Source organism: Micromys minutus (assembly GCF_963924665.1).
Source record: "Micromys minutus genome assembly, chromosome: 31".
Lineage (NCBI taxonomy): Eukaryota > Metazoa > Chordata > Mammalia > Rodentia > Muridae > Micromys > Micromys minutus.
This window is the reverse complement of record NC_137966.1, coordinates 10,854,962-10,876,831: the sequence shown is the minus strand read 5'-3', so window position 1 is coordinate 10,876,831 and position 21,870 is coordinate 10,854,962. Positions and strand designations below refer to the sequence as shown.

Here is a 21,870-nt window from a genome sequence, read left to right as displayed (position 1 = left end):
AGGGACGCAACACAGAGATAAGTGGCGGCCAAGGACAGATGCCATCCCAGGATGAAAGGCAGAACCACCCTGTCCAGGTCCTGTCCTGTCTTCCCTTTCCCCATCTCAGCTCATCTTCGAAAACCTAGGGTTTCATGGGGAAGTTGCCCTTATGCGTATGAGTCCTTGGGGTACTTGGCGGTTGCCCTCTAGTTCTGATGCTGTAAGACAGAGCAGATGAACTAAGGACCTTGAACTATGAGCGCATCTCCGACAAGGAGCAAGATGAAGCTTCACAGACGCTTCTGCTGGCCTCCCTCAGGGTCCTGGTGCCTGTGGTCAGGCAGATGCTGTGTGTAATTTCCATTTGTGAAGTGATTCTTGTTTTGGCTAAACTGGGCAACTCTGGCTTTCTACTAGTTTCACAGTGTGGATTTTCTCTAAATTCTAATGAGACATAGCCACAGGGCTTCCAAAGCCAGAGGAAAGAATTTCGTGCTTTTGCAGCAACACCCGCTAGACAGGGAAAGCAGTTCAGTGGGCACGCAAATGATTTATCCTCAACAACAAGTTAGATCCTGTATAAGACTGAAGATATATGTCCCAGGGCCTTCCAGTTATTAAAGGCAAAGGTCACTCTGTACCGCTGGGAACAGGAGAAAGAGCACAGAGAAGCATGCTAGCTGGTAGGGAATTTGAGGGGCACCAAGAAAAGAAAAGCTCCCTTGACTTTTCTTCCCCCGTTTCTTTTGATTCTTTCTTTCATCCATTTTAAAACTTTCCAACTTGCTGTGAGGGCTCGGTGGGGACCTATCTCAGCATGGACGTCTTTCTGGGACAGTACCTTGAGAAGCCAGGTGTGGAGAAGGAGTGTATAGGCAGCCTCTGTGTAGTTGTCACAGTCTAGGTGAAGGTCACGCAGTTTATACAGGTATCTGTGTAGGGAGAAACGTGATGAGTTACTAGATGGGGTGATCAGGTGGGGACAGGAAGAACACAAACGGAACAAATGGACTCCTGAATAGGGCTCAGAAAGTTCTTCAGTACAGCCATCCCACCTTCTATATAAGTGGTAATGATAAAATCCAGTATTTGTTGGACCCTTAGTATGTGCCAGGTACTATGCTAAGTGATGCTAAATGCTATGTATGCTAAGTGATGCTAGGTGCTATGCTAAGTGATACTAGGTGCTATGTATGCTAGGTGCTATTGATGTCAGGTGCTAGGCTAAGTGATGCTAGGTACTATGCTAAGTGCTGCTAGGTGCTATGTATGCTAAATGCTACTGATGTCAGGTGCTATGCTAAGTGATGCCAGGTGCTATGCTAAGTGACCTTTCTTCTTCTACTCCTGAAACAATGTCTTGTGATATAGCCTAGGCTAGCCTAGAATTTACTATGTAGGCCAGGCTGGCTTCAAACTATGATCCTCCTATGACACCCTATGTGCTATAATCATGTGTGTGCTATGATGCCCAACTTTGTGCTAAGTGTTTTAAATGCTTTGGATCACCTAATCCTCTTGACAACCCAATGACACGGGTCCATTAAGGAGATCTATATTCTGATGAAAACAAAAACATGAGGTTAGGGGCTTATCCTGGGCAGAGTTCAGTGCGCTATATAATGTTCTGCCCAGTGTGATATGACATGACAGTAAAGGAAGGAGACACATGTGGTTTGTCAGGTGTCACATGCTAATACACAGATGTGCTAGGGTGTGAGCTTAAGTAGCAACCTGATCATTTTAAGAGTCCATGGGAATGCAATTCATAAAGAGATGCTCCTATACTCTCTTTAGGGTGCTCTGGGAAAGCATAAGAGGGAGGAGAGCAGGGGAGAGAGGCTAAAAACGCCATGAGCTGTCTGCAGAGAGACTTCGCCATTGGGACACACTGATGTTCCCAGCCCCCATCTCTTTGCAACGGATATTTTAGTTCTAAAGTCTGAGAAGGAACTAAGAGCAGAGCGGAGAGCAAAGGGAGAGGGCTTTGAAAAATTATCAATAAGTGATCCTACAGTACCAGGTAACAGCGGACTGAAGCTTCGGAACCAGAGAGTCAGAAATAAAACTGTCTTGAGGGTAAGTCCATTTTCTCAGAGATTCTGTCACAGTGATGGGATGGAGGTTGTTTCAGAAAGATTTCTAGCCAGACAGTTTGATCTGGGGTGGACAGTAGGTGCAGGATTACTGTGCAGGCTAAAGATGAGGAAGCTGATGCCTGCCTTAGAACACAGAGAGAGAGAGGAAGAGGGAGGGAGAGGGAGAGAGTGAGAGAGGGAAGGAGGGAGAGAGAGAGGGCTGAAGCTGTTCATATTCACACATACACATAAATTATTTCATGTACATTGGTGTTTTGCCTGTATTTATGTCTGTGTGAGGGTGTCAGATCTTGGAGTTACAGACAGATGTAAGCTGCCATGTGGGTGTCGGGAACTGAATCTGGGGCCTCTGGAAAAGCAGTCAGGGCTCTTAACCACCAGCCTCAGGGAGCGCTGTTTTCATATCTACAGCAGTGTCTGTCCACTCTCTTCACCAAACCACAAGGCTCTGCTGGGTGACAGTCATCAGTGACGTTTGGAATTTGGAAACTCCCTTCCTACACTGCCCAATCGTAGCTCATTACTTCCCCACCGACCACCCGTAAGACCCCCTTGATAGTCTGTGTTCAACAACATCCAGGAGAGTGTCTCAGGGGAGACATCTCCCCTGCTACTCCAACTCCTGAACCAGCTAAGGCCCCCTCTACTCTCCTTTGTTAGTGTGTGGGCTTAGCCATCCACTATACAGCCCCAAAGAAGAATTTTTATGAGCCAACTAGGGCTACTGAGTCAGATGTCTCTGTGTGCTTGTGTGAGGTACCACAGAGAACAGAGAATCACTTGGCCACATCTGTGTCTAAGAGGTGACAAGTCACAGAGTGAGGTGGGATACAGTGTAGTGATGAGTTCTGAGCTTTTCGGGCAAAAGAACTGTCGGTGTTCACAAGGTCTCTAGATGTAAATATGTGGGCAGCCAATTAAAAATGTTTTAAATCCGATACCTGCCAAAGAGAACAGGCTTTCAGAACTTCACAACATCTGGAGTAAACCAATATGGCGGCTTTCCTAGGAAAAAATTAACAATCTAGGAAATCTCCAAGCAGGTTGGGGTCTGGGATTTGCCATCTGTCCCTCTGAAGTGGGACCGAGGAAAGAGCTTGGAGAGAGGAAAGCCTGCGGACAGGGCATGTAGGGAGAATCCTGTATCTCACCCTCAAAGCAGAAGGCAGAGAGATTTGTTCTGTTTTGCTTTTGTACTGATAAAACACACAGCAGTAGCCAGAATGGCTCAACCCAAAGGACCACTCTGGCCCTGCAGACCCCAAATCTTCATGTGTCACGGAGGTCAGGACCAAGGTCAGGACCACCTGTGGAATGACTTTCCCAGCACAACTGGACCAGTGTAAAGCAAGATGCTAAGCATAGTGGTAGGCTCCACGTGAGTGTAGGTGCACAGACTCAGCATTTGACAGAACACACTGCCACAACTATGGACTTGTGGGCAAGAGGACAGAAGCCAGTGGCCAGGAATCTGCTGCTGCTATTTATCAGAGAAAAACCTTGGAAGTAACAGACCTGTTCAGCAGTACAGGACCAGCTATGTAAGTGACAGCATATTCTAGAAGGGAAATTTTATGGTTTCATTACAAGTGATGCTGAAATCCATCTTGTCGGGTACAAAGCAGTGAGGGATAAATTACTAGTATGGAAACTTCATTTTTGCAGAGATGGTGCATGCCCAAAATTAGATGTATATGTAAGCATAAAAGCTTTAAAAGATGTGTGTATTTTAGAGATTTATTTCATATTTTGTTTTGCTAGTCTCTATTTTATGAGGCTTTTTTGTTTTGGTTTTTAAAAAAATCTGTGTTATTTTTATAATGAGTAAAAAAATAACAGTAATATAGTTGTGGGTGTTTTTTTTTTTTTTTTTTTTTTTTTTTTTTTGCAGGAAAAATATGAGATACTGAGAAGATTGGTAAAGTAGGTTCTTTTTTTTTTTTTTTTTTTTTTTTTTTTTTTTGGTTCAGGCTAATGTCTTCAGAAAAGCCTCTTATGATAAACTTAAAAATCTAGTTCCTGTCATAACTATTTGTATGTGCATAAAAGGGCATGTATGTGTCACAGCATATATGTTCAGGACACAGCTTGGGAGAATCAGGTCTTTCCTTTCCCTATGTAGGTATCGGGGATTGAACTCAGGTCTTCAAGGGCTTGGGAGCAAGCCCCTTTACCTGCTGAGCCATCTCACCATCCCCCCCTTCCCTTCCAAGCAAGCCAAGGGCTCACCATGTTCTCAGACTAAAGAGGATTTCCCATGATGCCCCATGGTAGGACCAAATAAATGCACAGCTCAAACGACATCATTTAGGAGAAATGCACAGAGGAGGACCACAGGCTGCTCCATGGGGATGACTGGGGAAGTACAGAAGGGGCCACCAAGTCTTGGGATAGAGAGGAATCAGAGCACCGAAAGCCAGGTGCTAAGAAGGCAGGTCTAAATTCTTCTGTATCCGAGGCAGTGATGGATACTGAAGCAGCGGGGCACCAAAGCAGGCCGAGGCCTTCTGGTAAAACTCTTACCTTATGTACATCTCCTCGCGGTTGTTGTCTTTGTAGAAATTCTGGGCGAGGGAGGAAAAAGAATGGTATTGAGTGCTTTGCTTTGGGAGCTTTGGGGAAAGAGAATGCGGTGGTGGAGATGAGCGAAAGATCGCTGCTTACTGTCTGGGAAGCCCAAGAAGGAGCAAGACTTTCGCTCTGCTAAGTGCATCCAATAGCCTCGTTGGGAGACTTTGCTCTGAAAGTCACTTCCCTGACTCTAGAGGGACAGAGAAAATGTCTCGGCTATCACATTTTAGGGGGTGCAGTGAGCTGTCGGCCAGGCTGACTGGTAGGCTAGCAAGACCGGGCCAGTCTACTTTTAAGGTCAGCCTGGCTTAAATGTAGACCCCCCCCCACCCCGAGAGCACATCCTAATTCTGGCAGCACAGAATCTTCTGGAGCTTTATATTCCACAGCTAAAGCACTTAAACTTGACAGTGTCTGGGAGATTCTCCAGTGCCAGCTTACGTGCTATTGTTTGGTTGTTTCCGTTGTTTAAATTTTGCTCTTTGTTGTTGTTTTTGTGGGGGTTTTTTGTTGTTGTTGTTTTTGGGGTATTTTTTGTTGTTGTTGCTGTTGTTGTTTTTAGGTAGTCTTTCAGACCGGTCTCAGATGCATGATCTTCCCACATTAACCTCCTGGGATTACAGGTACATTTCACCAGGCCTGGCTCTTAGGAGTTGTTTGTTTGTTTACTTGACAGTCTTCGTGTATGAGTATATGCCACAAGTGTCTCAGAGCCCATGGAAGCTAAAAGAGGGCGTCACATCCCCTAGAGCTGAAATTACAGGCAGCCGTGAACAGCCTGACACAGCTGTCCTCAATTGAACTTGGATCTTCTGGAAGAGCATCGAGTGCTTTGAACTTGCCGAGCCATCTTTTCCCAGTTAGGGGCAGTTTCCCTGAACTCTGCTACCGGAAGTCCTAGTCTCGTGACAATTTAAAACAAATCGTTACAGGTTTTGAGCCTATCTAAGAGACACTTATGAGATATGGGCATCCACATACTCCCAAGGCTTAGAGAAGGACAGGTGACATGTCCCAGGCCATACAGGCAATGGGATGGCAGTGCATATCAGCACGAGCTCCCCGACAGCAGACCCTTGCATTGTTCCTTTCTGTCTCACTGCTTTGGATGTCCTCATCTCAGACATGTCCTAGTCTCCTTGATGAAGGTCAGTTTCTTCAACCATCTCCAGCCTTCCTCAGGGAGAGACTGGGAAAGCCCCCTCCATGCTCTCTATGTAAATCGGGCCTCGTGGAACTATTAGCAATGGAGTCCTTTCTGCTGTAGTCAGGACTTCGAAAGTCCCTTTGGCATTCTGAAAAATCAATAGCAATATCTGAGCTGTTCCAAAAGAGTCCACATCGATAGGAGAGGCCACACGGCAGAACCTGAGAGGCAAAACTTGTATTTCCAGAGCTCTAAGAAAGGCAGGTGACACATGCAATTTGCTAGCTATTGCTATCTTCCTTCTGAGGATGCACAAAGTCCTTAAAGGACATCTTCGTAGCTCCCACTTCATATGTAAGGACACAGGGAACCTCAAGACACAGAGAAGAGAAGCTGGATTTTAACCACCTTTGGTTCCACACCAGTTAGCCTTGCTTCTATCCCAAGAACAGAAGTGAGACCCAGGCTTAGCCTGCAGCGGGATAAGGGTCCAACTTGGTCCATGGGGACCTGGCTGTCACTCACCAGCAAGTTCACTGTGCAGCTCATGCGGTTGTCTTTGCTCTCATCTGTCATCACTTCCCGGTAATCCAGCAGCTTCTCCAGCAGCCCTTTGACCAAGCTCACGAAGTTCTCCACTGACTTGGCAATGGTGGGGTGTTCTGCGGTGCATTCCATGAGGCTGTGAGGAGAGAGGGTGCCGAGCTCACACTGGGAAGCTGGTTATCAACTGCAACACTACACAAGTGGCCAGGGAACCCAAGCTCACGACTGGCCTATCCTCATCACCCAAACAGTCATCCATAATCTTATGCTACCAGAATGGAAAAATAAAAATTAGAAATATCCCCATATGGCCAGTAGTGTGTGGGTGGGGCGGGAGATGCTTATGATTATGCCCACAGTGGTAATTATTCTTGGTAGTGATTCTCGTGACATCTAGCAACCTTTCATATGTATGTTATCTTCCGATTCAACAACTCTGCTTCATGGAATTGTCTTTATAGGAGTCTGTGCCATAGAAGTATTTCTAGAATTACGCCAGGGTATGTTCACAGGATTTTTAAGTGGTCTAAGAGAGTGAAAGAGCTAGAAACATCTAAAGTGTCCATCAAGTGAAAAAAAAAAGTTAAGCGAAGTGATGTATTTTCATACAACATGGTTCTGTGAAGCCATTAAAAAGTATTAGGAAATGAATCAATGACATTAAATGCCCTCTAAAATACACCGCTCAATGAGATGTGTAAGTATCCGAACATTTTATCTTTCTTTAATTGATTGTTTCAGAGCTGAGCATGCCCCCAGTACTATTCTTAGTATCCTAGGAAGATGAACTCCTTTAGTGCTTCATCATGATCTGTTGAGAAGGGACCCCTGTGTAAAGTGTCTCTAAGGAATGGCAAGATCACCTAACTAGCTCAAGGCCACACAGTTGGTAAGTATCAGTAGCCTAGACCCCTGATCTCTGTCTCAGCCACCCTACACTGTGTGTGCAAAGCTCAGAAGGTGTCGCAAGACACATGGTCAGGAAGGGACAAACACTAGCCACTTAATTGTGATCCCTTCTGGTGAGGGGCCTATGTGAAGAAGAGAGAGAGATGAGGTGCTCTGTTTTTCTCTTGAAACACAGGAGTGTTAACTGAAAAAAAAAATCTATAAAATTAATATAAAAGTATTACCTGTGCCATTTTTAAACACTCATCAGCTGATAAACATGGTACTGGCATACTGTAGGAGAGTGAGTCTAATATTCAGAGAACCAGGTCTGTCCTTGCAAATCAGTTTGAGAGATGAGCAAGTTAAACTTGGGGCAATGAAAGCTCTCCTTAACCACAGGGTTAACATAGGCACTATGTGGACCCCTTGCAGAATTTCAGAAACTAGAAATTATTCCTCCCCATTTCTGGAGGATGAAATTGGGGCAGAGAAAGATTAAAAGGTCAGCTGTAAGTTTAAGTGGAGACCTTAGGAATGGAGACCTTAGGAGTGAAGCCAGTCACTGATCTGGGGAGAGATTTTCCTGCCGTTGCATTTATTCTTGAGTGTCTCATGGTTCCCAAGGTACTCCTCTGGGTAGTGCAAGTTCCCAAGAGATCTCAGGGGAAAGGGAAAAATAGAAAAGAAAAGCAAGGGCCTTCGGAGAGGCCACATCAGGCTGCAAGGAGGTGACTGGGATCAGACACATCCATCTTGCCCTAAGAGTAGCATTTGTTCCTGGCTCTCAACAAGCCATGCAAATGGCCTGTGATTTACACCAGTCTGGCTCTGCTGCAGCTGTCCTGACTTCTCTGAGAAGAGCTTCTTCCAGCTCCGTTCCTCACCCTAATGATGATTGAGTCAGGCGCTGTTCAGCATTTGCTGTGGGATTCCAGGCAAAGGGCCTTCCTGGGTTCAGTCCTGGCCAGAACAAGAGTTCTCAGCCCTGCGACATGCTAGAATGTCTGGGGAACAATTCTAGTCCAGTCTGATTTTGGGACTCTGGGCTGGGGTCTGAGACCCTGCCCCCTAGTTCCTAATGCTGCAGGACGGTGGACCACTGTCTAGACACGCTGGGTTTAAAAGATTTGTCTTGAGTGCTTTGGTTGTCTTTATTTGTTTGTTTGTTTGTTTATATTTTCTGTGTGAGGCAGAAAGGCTGCTCACACTGTTGAGGGTTGGTGAGCTAGGTAGTTAGCTATCACCTACCCATCTATCCACTCAACCAACCTGTATTGTTCTACAAACTGTGGGTTTGGAGACCATCAAGACAAAGCCACCTGGAGGTCTTAGTTCAGCAGGGGAGACAGATAAAAATGAACTCTAGTGTGTAATGGTGTACAGACCTACACTGCCTGCTCTCCTATCTCCATACTAAGCCTGTTTCAATGTTTATCCTGTCTGGACCCCTGTAACTCCTTAAGGCAGTCACTGGGTTGACCCCAAAACCGTAAGTGAGATATGAAGCCTTTGGGTCTAGGTTCTGATGACTGTCCTGTCAAAGTTACACAACTCCCTTCCTTAAATATCACACTGGAGTCTAAGTGACACGAAGAAAGCTGTGGCAATGGTGGACCCATGTGGATGGTGCTTTTCTCAAGGGATAAAGTGTGTTGACATCACCCTTTGCAAGCCAGGTCCTTGGGGACTGAAACAGTGGAGTCTCCCAGCAATTATACACAGGGACTCGGTACAAGAGGAGTCTTGCTCCATCCAGTGTGGGAGGAGAGTTCTGAGGGTAGGGAAGACTGCGGTGCTCTGCAAATCTGCTGTGTACTGTACAAAGGCACATGAGGACTTTATCTGTCATCTCCCTCATTCCACGTCTAAGCCTTGTTCCCTGGTTCAAAACTGTAGCTGCCATAGGACAGGAAGCCCCGTTCTAGTCACAAAAGCACCATCTGACTTCTAAGCAGAACTGGAATACTAGATCTGTCTAGAGAGGTTCTAACCCATCCCAGCCCCTGCATCAGGGACTGGAAGGAAGTGTCACAGGAACAGAGGTGACCCAACTGAAGAAAGACAGTAGCCTTGGGGCTCCCAGTGACAACATTACATTCCACTTGGTTGATAATAAGAATTGAAGCTGATCTGTCTGTACTATATTCTAGGCATCGGCAATTGTGCTAATGAAATAAAACTGAAAGAGAAGAAAGAGAAAAGCAATCATGAGAAGCAGCCTGCAGACATTCCCTCTCACTCAGCCCTGCAGACCTTCCCATTCAGCCCTGATATAATGCATAAGGAGTGAACTATATATTGCTCTCTAATTTTCATGTAGGGAAACTGAGGCTCAGGGAGGGCAGAAGAAAGAGAAGGACCCAGGGCCCCTGGCCATTTTGAGGAGGCCCTGTCTTCTGCAATTGCCCTAGTTCCTTTTGTGTAAAAAAAAAATCATTCACACCTCCATCTTAGCAGGAAAATAATGAGCTGCCTTTAAATTCCCTGACCACTGAGGGACTCGTTTGATAAAGAAGCACTCAGGAAGGCTTTTGTGAACCCCGCTGGTAGTCTGAAGCCTGCCACAGGGCTTCATCCGCTTATAGAAATGGAAATTGCCAGAGCAAACAGGGTTCAGCTTCTGGTCAATGTTTAGATTCCTCCTCTCTCTCAGAACTTTGAGATAAGCACCAGTTTCTGCCCTCGGAGAGTCAGATATTCTCCAATGGTCCCCGAAGCCCTCCCCCATGGATCTGTTTGCAGTATAGGTATGTAGGAAACCTGTATCCAGTATCGTCAGAGACAAGGCTAGCTGAGATGAGACTGTGTCTTCAGGGTCTCCATTGTTACCGTTTAGTTCTGGCCATGTTGGACAGTACAGGGACCATGACAGGGGCCCAGGGCAAAGCCTTTTGCTTGCCTTTGCTATGAAAGGCAAACATATTCAGAGAGGGTTGAGGAAAGAGTCCAAAAACCAGAGCCTCAGTGAACACAGAGGACAGGAAATTGGGATGCCTGACCATTCTCCCAAGCCTTCAGAGAAGGCCTCTCAGGCAGGGCAATTAGGAGGCAGCCAATGATAGGAACTGGGAGCCAGGCCTAGGGACCGAAGCATTCATTAAACATGTACCTGCTGTGTGCCAGATGCTTCTTAATTACTCCGGCTTCAAAAAAAAAAAAAAAAAAAAAAAAAAAAAAAAAAAAAAAAAAAAAACAGGAGCCTATTGTTCTCACTTTAGAAATGGGGATACTGAGGCTGAAGGGGTCCTACCATTTGCCTAGAGTCATGCAGCTGCCAAGTGGGGGATCCAGGATTTAATGCAAGGTCCCCCCCAGAAAAAAAGTTACAAGTAGATAATAAGCCCCAGAAAAGAGTTTAACACCCTCAGCCACTGTGGAAACAGATCAGAACACAAGGGTCTTCTTGCCAGGGAGTCTCTAAGCTCCAGGACGGTGTTAACCCGTGATAGAGAAAGTGGAGATAGTGCCCTCCTGCTTGGCCAATGGAGAAAAATGTGGAGCAGTGTGTGTGTCCCTGGACCCCTCACAAAGCTCACTGTCTTTATCCTGATGTGACCCTATGGCCTTGCGACTCTACAGGACAGTGCTATTACCGTATTCACAGACAGTCTAAGAGCCAACTAAGTAGACTCGGCCTAAATAACAACCTGCCGGATAGGAAAAGAAAAAGAAATGAACAGTGGGCCCCAAAGCACCGTAGTCTAGGAAATGTCCGTAACAGACAAATCAGGAATGAGAAAGAGTCATGGCTGCACAAGGCTAGGAAAGGGGAGTGAGTTGCTACATGTCTGTATACATGTATGGGACAGGCGTGCCTGAGGAATATAGGGCCCCTTTGGTACCGTGATGAAAATATTCTCATTTTAACTGTTATGTGCTCCCTCAGTTCAATAAACACACTAGATCTGTGAGCAGTGCACCCTGGGTAAACAGCATGCTATATGAATTATATAGTAACATTTGGAAAAACAAAACAAAAATGTCTTCGCTTCAAGTCCAGTTGTGCTGAGCACTGTTTCCTTTGTGTTGTCTGCTCCAGACTTGGGCAATGAGGTCTTGCAGGGCACACGGGAGGCCTTGTACCTCCACCAAGGATGTCTTTCTCAGCATCTTCTGACAATATGCCTATCTCCCTGAGCTTAGTAGGTCACCCAGTGAAACAAGGACTCAAAGCAGTCAACCCGACCAGAGATACAGTTTTCACCCTCCCGAGTTCTTTTCTCTTCCCTACGTTTTCAGAACAGTGTTTGTTTTCATCCAGCCTACCCCGTCAATAGCAAAGCACGCAGGTACTTCCTGAGAAATGTCAACTTTCCTCCAAAACCAGTTCCCTCAGTATCACCAGCTTCTCAGGAGTACCAGCAACCCCGTACCCTGCTGAGAGAGCCTTCCGCCCTTGGCTGGCCCTGCAACAGGCTTCCTGGTCCTGCAGCCCGAACTTACATGGATTCCAGCAGCTGCATGTACTGCTCATCCCCCCGGCCTCCTTCCACTTCATGGTCCAGCTTCAGGATGATTTCATTTTCAAACTAGAAGAGTGGTTCAAAATCAACAAAAACAACATTAGAGGACCACGTGCTGAGCCAGTCAATTCATTAGTAGAATCAGAGCATCAGGGAGCAACTATTTTCTCCCATTCCCAGCGCCTGGACCTGTGGATTGAAAGCTAAACAGGACTCAATTCCTATCCTGAGGGTGGTGGGGAGGGAGAGAGCTGGGATGAGGGCTAGAAGATGGGGGCGTAAGAGGGAGAGAGGTGGGAGAGTGAGTACTTCTGATACTGTTTCATTTGAGCTTGCTATCCAAGGTCAATTAGAAGGTTTGCAGGAAGATAAAGGGGGAAGGGAATCCCAGGAGCATACAGAGACAGGTAATAGAACCCTGCACTATGGTGCATTGTCTCGGACAGCTATTGTTTTAGTCCTGCATTCCTTTCCCCATAGTCTGGTGACCGTACCAGACCTGATCTCAGTCCACGGGGCTCAAGCATTCTCGAAACACCCGCTTATTGCCAAATGTGGACACTCAACACAGGCCTAGCTCCTAACCGGTGTATTCCAACACCCATGTCCCAAGAAGCATAAAGACCCGGGCTGATCCGGTGAGTCTAACCTGAGACTTTGTTGCTTGCCTAAGGCTGCTAACGATGACACCAATGAATGTCTGCTTGGACTCACACTCCATGGAGGGAAGCAGAGGAGGGGTTGAGCACAGACCTGGTGCCACACTGAGTCCCTGGAAGCCTCTCCATCTCCATGAGTTGATATGTATGAGTGTGTTTAAAAAGACACACACAAACACACACACACACACACACACATACACACACATATATATACACACTCACACACACACACATACACTCACATATATACACACCCACACTCACACACTCACTCACACACATACACTCACATATATACACACCCACACTCACACACACATACACACATACACATGCACACACACACACACGAAACCAGCTAGTGTGTGTGTGTCAGTTTGAATTGATGTTTTGTTAACTGCAGCAGTATGTTTGTATATATGTATGTGTGTGTGTGTATATATATATATATATATACACACATATATACATACAGATGTACATATATGCTGGAAAATAAATAAGATACAAAGTAAATAGCAGATTTCATGTACTCAGAGACTAGACCAGTAGTAACAGTAGCAGAAGCCAGAGATAATAATCAGAAATCAACTTTTCTTCTGTGATTTCTTCCAGATCTGTTGCGTTGAAATCAGAGAATGTTTTCTCCCTAGTGCCAATGTCATGAAGCATTTTGCCCAGTGGAAATCATGGCTTATTCAATATACCATCTTGAAGCGTCCCACTGTGTCTCTGTAGAAGACTGTGACTTGCAACACTGTCTTGGTACATAGTCTGAAGAATGCAACCAAACATGCAGTCCACCTGTGTCATTTACTGCTCTGAAGGGAACTGGTCCTTGTAGAGAGGAAGGGGGACACTGGCCAAGGCCTCTGAGATCTAAGGAGGCATCAGGGCTATTTGGCTTCTAATGCAGCCTCTTCACACTCAGTCTTTATAATAGCTCATGAGGCCTAGAGGTCAAGCATCACCTCTGAATGCAATAATGCATAATGAGCAGCCATCCCTGATCTGGTACAGCCTCCAGTAACTGCCAGTTATTTTTACAGATGAAGCAGGGGCTGGGTTGGGCCTCAGATGAATGTTGGAAGCCTTTGACAGCTCTTCCCTATGCATAAAGGATGAAATCCATGAAGTCAAAATCAATGGTGATAGAAAGAAGGGAAAAATTCAATATCCCCCCCCCCATTCATGAGATGCCACTGTTCCCCACCCACCCAGGGTACTCAGAGCCAACAAGAAGGACCAGAAACTTCATGTTGATCCAGCACAAGCACAAAGGAGTTTTCTGTGAACTGCCAGAGTCTGGCAATGATCTGGAAGAAATGAAGGGACCTGGAGCTATGGGTAGGGTTGTGATAAATATAAAGGGAAGGCCAATCCCCATGGGGGGTGGATGGTGTGAGCAAAGCAATGGAGGTAAAAATGCAGTACAGCTGGAGCAGGGACGTGGAGGGAGGATTGGAGGAGGGATGGAAGGAGGGGAATGAGGGGAGGGAAGGGAGAAGAAGAAAAAGTAAGCCAGCCAGTCTCTGAATGTAGCCTTGCCTGAGCCTTCCCACTCCCTTGGTTATAAAGGAAGGAAAGAAAGAAGGGACAGGGAGGCATAGTGGGGCTGTCTGGAGGGGGACGGACCGCCAGTCTACAAATGAATCACGTCCCTTACCAGCATCTCATCTGTATTATTATTTTCCAGTGTCAGGAGCTGGGTTCTGTGGTACTTAGAGATGCCCTCTATATTAAGAGCATAAAGAAGTTAGCCCAAAGATAATACATTAAAAAAAAAAAAAAAAAAAAAAAAAAAAAAAAAAAAACAAAACAGGCTCTGTGTCTGGGCCATTGGGTTTGAACCTGGAGTCCCTTTCAGGTTCAGGTGTTGAATGATTGGTTCCCAGTGGGTGGCATTGTTTTGGGAGGCTGTGGAACTTCCTGGAGGTGGGCATAGCTGGTGGAAACAACTTACTACGCGTGAGCCTCTGAGAGCTTCAGAGGCCTTGGTTTCTGCCATTGCTCTTCTTCCTGGCCTACTGGGATATAAACAAGCCTGCCAAACATCAGCCACCTTTAACCTCCTATGATGGACAGAACCCGTCTAAAACCATAAGGCAGAATAAATCTCCTCAATCTATCAGGTACTTTGGCTGTGGTGGGGCAGAAATAGCAAATACATAGGTGTTGGATCCTTTTTCCACTCCCCTAACACACCGATGAAGAACTAGACGGTCTTTCTAAGCTTCAGTTAACTAAGCTGTACCATGGGCTGTCGAAGACTCTGCAATGATCGGGTGGACAAAGTTATCCCCAACAGGCAGGACAATCTACGTCACAAGTGCTCAGCTCTGCTGTGCAAAAACAGCTGCAGCTAGCACAGAAACACTAGCAGGACAGCCACCAGAAAGCTCTATTTACAAAACAGGTGTCAAGGCAGATGTCATCTGTCAATCCCTTGTCAACGCAAACAGGTTACAACGGCATCCAGAGCCTCCCACTGCCGTAAGGAGTAGAGGAGGTTTAGACATAAAGTACTACAGCCATGAATAAGTTCACGTGTGCTGAGTGAGCCTCCTGCCCCCCTAACTCCTCCCATTACCATCAGTAAAGCTGCTGTTATTGTTGCTGAATGCTTCTGAAAAGCAGCTCTGGGCGAGAAACACAGCATTCTGCTGTTGTGGTCTGAGTGGCTCTCTGGGAAATGCTGGCACCGCTCCTCCTGGTGAGATGAACTGCTCTTTGCAGCAGAGCAGTGAATGGGATAAATAAGCCCTTGTCTCAGGGGTCACAAAAGAGCCTGTGGGGAGGCAAATTGCAGGGTACCAGGGAGGGGGCAGAGCCAAGATGGCACACAGCTCCTGAGTTTTCCGGGATGAGTAGGAGAGTCAAGGTCTCCGATAGACACGTCCCGTGCCATGCTCAGGCTTTGATTTGCTTGAGTCATGCATTGACAGTTTTCCCCTGGCCACGAGGCTATGGGTAAGTTAGGTAATCTTCCCAATGTCACTCTCTTTTGTCCATTAAATGCAGGATTGAAATAGTACCTACCTCCTGGTGGCAGTCTAAGAGGTTAATGGGAAATCGTGTGCACGGGGTGAAGCCTGGTGCTTGGAGTACAGTGGATTCTGAGTGTTCACAGTTGACCACCATGAATATTATCATATCCCTGCTCTTACCACTGACATCATCATGTAACCCTTACTTATGGCAGCCATGGGGGATGAACAGTGTCCCCACTTTATAAATGAGGACATTGAAGCAGAGGGCCTTTGACTTAGGTTGCAAAGGCTGGTTGAACCTAGGTTAGACCTGGGGCTACAACCCTTCCCATACATACACCGTCATGTCCCCATGACAGGTCTCGCCATGAACACCATCCTTGTGCAGCACTTAGAACAGAGTATGTCTCCTAATTAGTTCCATCTTCACCCCCAACCTCACCTCTATATCCCTTTGTCATTTCCTCACTCCATCTCTGTCAGGGCTGTATTTGTTGGGGGAGGGGGACGCTATTTTGGCAGAAACCAGATTTTACAGAGGTTTCTATGAATCTTGGGAACCAATTCAAACAAAGGGTATGAACCCCAGACTTCCAGAAAGGACCTTCTCTTCTAGCTTGCCGAGTTCTCTTCCACACTTCCTCTGCCTCTCCTAGCAGTGACAGACTTCTGAAATGGTCTGTGAGGGAAGATTCCCCTCATGAAGAGGATACCAATTGTATTTTTGCATTCAACATTTAAGACTTGGGCTAAAGGGGGAAATATGACAATCTGGCCTTGAGTTGAACAAGGAGTTGGGGGTAGGGGAGAGAGAGAGAGACAGACAGACAGACTTCTCCTAGGGTTTCCTCTCCCTCATCCTCCAGCAGACTGAGCTGCTTAGAGTCTAACATCCTCCTTACTCATGTACAGCTAATTATGATGTACTTGAGTCAATCTTGGTCTCTTTAGATGAACCCAGGAGACCTTTCCCAAAGCCTGAGGCCTGTGCTATCTAGCATTTCTCCAGGCCATTGAGCAACAAAGAGCCCAGAGAAGGTTGTGCAATTAGTTCTAGGCCAGAAAGTCTGGTATAAAATGAAAACAAAGACCCAGTCTCACTTTCCTAGCTCCTCTGGGAAATCTGGGCTCACTTGTAGGGGTACAAGATCTTCTCCTCTCAGATTTTTTGGGAATAAAGGCTGATTTGCACAAGTGGTTTCTAGCATTCTAGACTCCAATCAGGCTCTGGTATCATGGCTGCTTGAAGACTCACCGGGGCCTTGCCTGCCTCCTTTGGAGAGGACAGCTTCCACCCTCATTTGCTCCGAGCCCAAAGCCATGTACCTGGGCCAACTCCTTCCCCAGATGAGCCCCCAGCAAACATTCCACATAGTTTTCACAAGGGCACCTGGCCCATTAGTCAGGCTGATTGTCCTGTCTCTTTTGATAAGGGAGCAGAGAAAAGAAGCAATTGGGAGCCGTGCTTAAAATGAGGTCTCAATCAGTCACCAGGTCTTGTTTAGTACACTGCCGGCCATCGGGTGCAGGGGTGTTCCTTCTGCCTGCCTGTGTTCAGGGCCTCTTCTAAGGTGTCAGCTGATGGCCAATGCTGCTCTGCTGGGTGACAGGATGGCTTTTCATCTAATGCCATGTGGCTTCAGGGCCCACATGCCTCTTCAATGGCAGTCCATTCTCAATTGTCTTCAGGGTACTCATTCCGGGCAAATATCACTTCCAGGTTGCTCCAGTCCAAGAGATCAAGTAGGGTTCCCATCCATCTGCATTCCTCTGTCTCATTTCTCCTCAGGCTAACTGCAAAGGGGGTCTTTCTGGGAACCGGGAGCCACCACAGGGAGGGGGCATGCAGAGTGCCTGTTTATAAAGGCAACATAACAACAAACTAGACCCCCATTTCTTTTAGAACTGCTCTTTCCAAAGTTGGATTTGGAAGGATGTTGGATACAATATATAATGTCTTGAAGAATAAATCTGAGAAGTCAAATGGGCCTTTGGTCATGTAATATGTCAGCTTCTGGTCAGTGTACACCAGGAAACTCCAAGAAGGGTTACAATGTACAGTGGTGGCCCGAAGCCTTTCACTGGAAACACTCTTCCTTGGAGGATGCTGTCGGATTGGTGTTCTGTGGGCACTCTGGAGAAAGCACTGCCCGAGAAGGCTATTGTTCCTTCAGCGGGTGTTTACTAGAACACACAGCGGACAGAGCATGGGTTTGGATAATGCTGACCTGTGTATTGTAAGCTCTGCCCTGCCACAGTCTAGATGTGTACATTTTGGGGCAGTAAACATAGGAAATAGCCTAGCAACCTGGGACTCCACTTAGTTTGGACTATATATGCACGAACCTAAGATCCCTAGTTTGCATGTACTGCATGGATGCATGAACACACACTCACTCACACATGTATGTACATACACACACATGCAAATACACACACACACTCATACACACATACACATGCAAATACACATACACTCACACATGTATATATATACACAAATTCACACACACATACTCACACATATATTCATGCACACACACACATGCAAATACACACACACATACACATACTCACACATATATGCGTGCACACACACACATGCAAATATACACACACTCACACACACATACACATACTCACATATATTCGTGCACACACACAAACACACACACATGTATATATACATACACACTCACACACACATACACATACTTACACATATATGCGTGCACACACACAAACACACACACATGCACACAATTTAGGAATCCTACCTGCACCAAGGCGCACATACACCCAACTCTGAAAAATGTAGTGTGTCTGTGCCCCTAGCAACCATCAAAGATTCCCATTTTGTAGAAAGTTTCTATTCCAATATATTCTCAGCAGCCATATCTTAGTATAGAAGGTAGAGGCTTCATCCAGGCTACAATGGTTTGGGCATACACAGTAAAACAAACTGTTCTATAAGTGATCTGTTCTGGAAAGATTCCTATTTATCATCTTACATCTATACATAAATGAGATGTAAATATGATTAAAATCACGCTTCATGGGAAGGGACATGCACATTAGAAAATGATAACTATAATCTGTCCATCAAAGCTGAGAATCACCCAATCATACCCCTTGGTAATCAGCCCCTCCTTTCTATGAGGGGGAGCCCCAAATATAAGCAACACGCTGGGACTCTTTCACTCCTGTGACCTGTACCCTGTCAGTCTCAACAGTGTATCTGACCCGTATTATCCATTTGCTTTGGAATTGGCCTTGGTCATCTCTGTGTGCCTTTATTTACTTCAGTTCTCTGACTAAAACACCAAGGACCTGGACACATCCAATGGAGACACCAGCCGCCAGTCAAACTTTCACTTCTTGAATTTCTGCAAGTTGTCACTGTGTCACCAGTCTCAAAGACAATAAGAGAGGCTACGTGAACCAAAACTAATGGAAGCACACAGCATGTTTGACAGGCTGCAAATGCCAGTCAGCGTCTGCCATGGTCACCAGTGTCATCCTGATTAGGTGAGGCTAAGAATGAGCCCAATAGTTGCACAGAAATGACTACAATTAGGGCAGCATGGTCAATATCTAAATATACAAGATGACAAGCGGAGAAGCCAAGATCTCTTAACAGACCCAGCACTTGGGATGTGCCTCTCGGGGGCCAGTTTCGGATGATAGGGAAGGAACAGGCAGAAGAAATAAAAAGAACACTCTGTGGGAGAATGTCATTTGGTGATGGCGAGGGGAGTGGGGAAAGTGGGGAAGAGAATGGGGGGGGGGTATTGACAAGCTCATTCAGAGTAGAGGTGGACATGGGGAGGGTAGATTTGAAGCAGCAGCCACCAGGCATGGCCGCTGGTGGGCAAGAATCTGAGAACCAATGAGTCAGCGAAGAGCCATAGAACTATGGTTCATCTAAGGACCCTGAAGAAGGAGTTTAGAATCTGTCTCTTACAGAAGTCTTCCAAGGAAGATCATTTGGTGGCAGGACGGGGTTTGAAGCAGGAGGCAGAAACGCTGGGTGGAGGTGAAGAACTCGGAGTTTCAGCTGGACGTGGGGCACATGGGAAGTGACCAGAAAGTAAGGGAAATACTGAGGCAGCCTCAATATGGCTTTGAGACCAACCTCCCAAAATAATCACATGACTAAAGGGTGACCGCACCTGCTGTGGGAATCAGCACTTTCTATCCAGATGGCCCTGACAAAGGCGCTCTTCCCATTCATCACGAGACCTGTCTTCTAATGAAAACACCTGAGTGAAACTTATTGCATTTTGCACAGGTTCTGAATGATGTATTCGAGGAAGCCTTGGGTTCCTGACATGCACACCCGTGCCTCTTGGCTGGCAGGCCATTTTCAAGTTCAGCCTGAATGTGACGCTTGGCTAATAGGACTTTCTGCTTCCCCTTCTAGGTGATGCAGATGAAGGGCTGGACACCATTGGGAGCAAGAATGAGATGACAGGGACAGTCACTGGGTCTGGAAGTAAGATTGCCATAGCTTGAGAAAGGGATGAAATAAGAACAGGGCAAGAAAAGTGCATTTTTATATTGGCCTCGGGCAAGAACTTTGATGGAATACTGACCAAATGCGATCTGCCAGCTCATTCCGGGCACATGAATAATGTCCCTATCCCGTGGAAGCCTCTCAGAGAAGCACAGGCAGATGGGAAAGAGGGTATCGTTATGAGAGAAATGGGCTGAGGATTAGGAATGCTGGCATGAATTTCCGTCGCCATTCCTTTACCTTTTTGAAAGCTCCGGTCCTTTGGTGTTCACACAGCATCATGTCGAAGAAGATTGGGATGGTGGCCTTCCTGAGCTCAGCCTCGGGAATAAGTGTCATCTCTAATATAGGTCCCACCATGCCTGGGATGAAGCAGATTTTGTTCTGGCCTGTGAAAGAAGAGGGACAGGGACACATGAAACAGTACCGTGGTGGCCCTGCTCCTGAAAGTTGAAAAGAGGGGGAAAACCAACATGGTAGCTGTTTATATATATATATATATATATATATATATATATATATATATATATATATATAGTTGTTTACCAGGAGCTGGGCAGCTTTGAGTATTACATGTAGGTTTAGCTTGTCGAGGAACGATTATGTATTATCCCAAGCGAGCCCCGTTTGTGAAGGGGGATATCGGTGGTGTGTGTTAAGTGCTTCAGCATTTTCGAGGGCTTCCCACCTGCACAGCGCCTCTGATTGATGAGGGTGGTGGGTGTGCAGGCACGCTCAGAATTAAATCAGCGCCCGTGCGCCACGCTCCCGGGGTCTGGATAAAACGTTTCTAACAATGGCTCTCTGAAACAAGAAAAGCAAATCTCTCTGCTAAGAGTCTGTGGAATAGCTTGGTTGGCGGTAGTGGGATTTAATGCAGCGCTTTAAGGCAGACGGAGCTCAGCTCCTGATGCCTCTGCCTCTGCCTCATTACAGGGCATTCCCTTCTGTTGGCAGCTCAGCCACACTAGCTTGGTTCCAGTGCCACAGGTTTGTCCTGCTTGTGTTGCTCCGAAACCAGACTTAAGAATGCTTTCCCACCTGCTTCATCACCTGAGCCCTCCCTCCTCCCCCCATGAGGCTCCCGTCTTAGCTCAGACACAGGAAGACATATGGCCTCCTGCATCTCGCCTCTTCCCCAGCTAAACAGGTCCCTACCCTGTTCCACACACCACCACCCTCACCTTTCACCCAATTTTGGAAAGTCTTTGCTCATAGACTCATTTGATTGACACCTCCTGAGCACCATAAAGGCAGAAACCTATATCTGTACATTAGAGACTCAGGCTATGTCTGTTCAGTGAGGAGCGTGCTTTACCTGGCTCTTTTGGTCGCCGGTTATTTGCCATGGTCTTGTGTCTCACAAAAGGCTGAGCAAAACCCAGCGCTTGAGAAGACATGAGGAATTATGTCTTTTGTGCCTTTGACACAGGATCAAGGCAGAATCAACCCCCCCCCCCATATCAAGGACAAAGCACCCAAGGGCACCTCTGCTTCTGGATCCAGACTGCCTGAAGTTGTAAATGGAGACTCAGCATATAGGTGTGTAATGGTGAACAAAGCTGTCTCTGGGGGGTGCTCAACGCCCTCTCCTACAACTAATGTAACAATAGAATTTGTGCCAGAGGCTATTTTTAAGAAGAAATGGATCATGGGCTGGGAAGATGGCCCAGTGGGTAAAGGGATTTACTGCCAAAGCAGGAGAACCTGAGTCTGAATCCACAGACCGCACGAGCATGTAGCACACGTGTGTGTAATCTCAGCGATCCTATGGGAGGACAAAACGGGAGAATACTGGAAGGGGGTAAAGCAATTAGCTTGCTATAAGCAATGGGGAAAATGACAGGGATCTGTGTCAAGCCAGGTGGAGAGCAGGGACCAACATCCAAGGTAGATCCAAGGCTTCCACATGTATGCCTTGTGTGCTCACATTTATATTCTCCTTCTCTCATTCTCTCTCTCTCTCTCTCATCCCATGTCCCTCCCCTCCCTTCTTCCTTCTC

At 46.5% G+C, this 21,870-nt stretch overlaps 1 protein-coding gene across 1 annotated transcript in view; it reads right to left on the bottom strand.

The window, feature by feature from the left end:
* Positions 1–21,870, bottom strand: part of DOCK2 (dedicator of cytokinesis 2) — a 400,191-nt gene that overhangs the window by 35,183 nt on the left and 343,138 nt on the right. The window contains exons 33-37 of the mRNA XM_080942111.1: positions 20,108–20,256; positions 11,680–11,765; positions 6,325–6,481; positions 4,605–4,645; positions 824–914 (exon numbers count right to left, since the gene is read on the bottom strand). Of these exons, the coding sequence (XP_080798237.1) occupies positions 824–914; positions 4,605–4,645; positions 6,325–6,481; positions 11,680–11,765; positions 20,108–20,256 (524 nt within the window). The remainder of the gene's footprint in view (positions 1–823; positions 915–4,604; positions 4,646–6,324; positions 6,482–11,679; positions 11,766–20,107; positions 20,257–21,870) is intronic.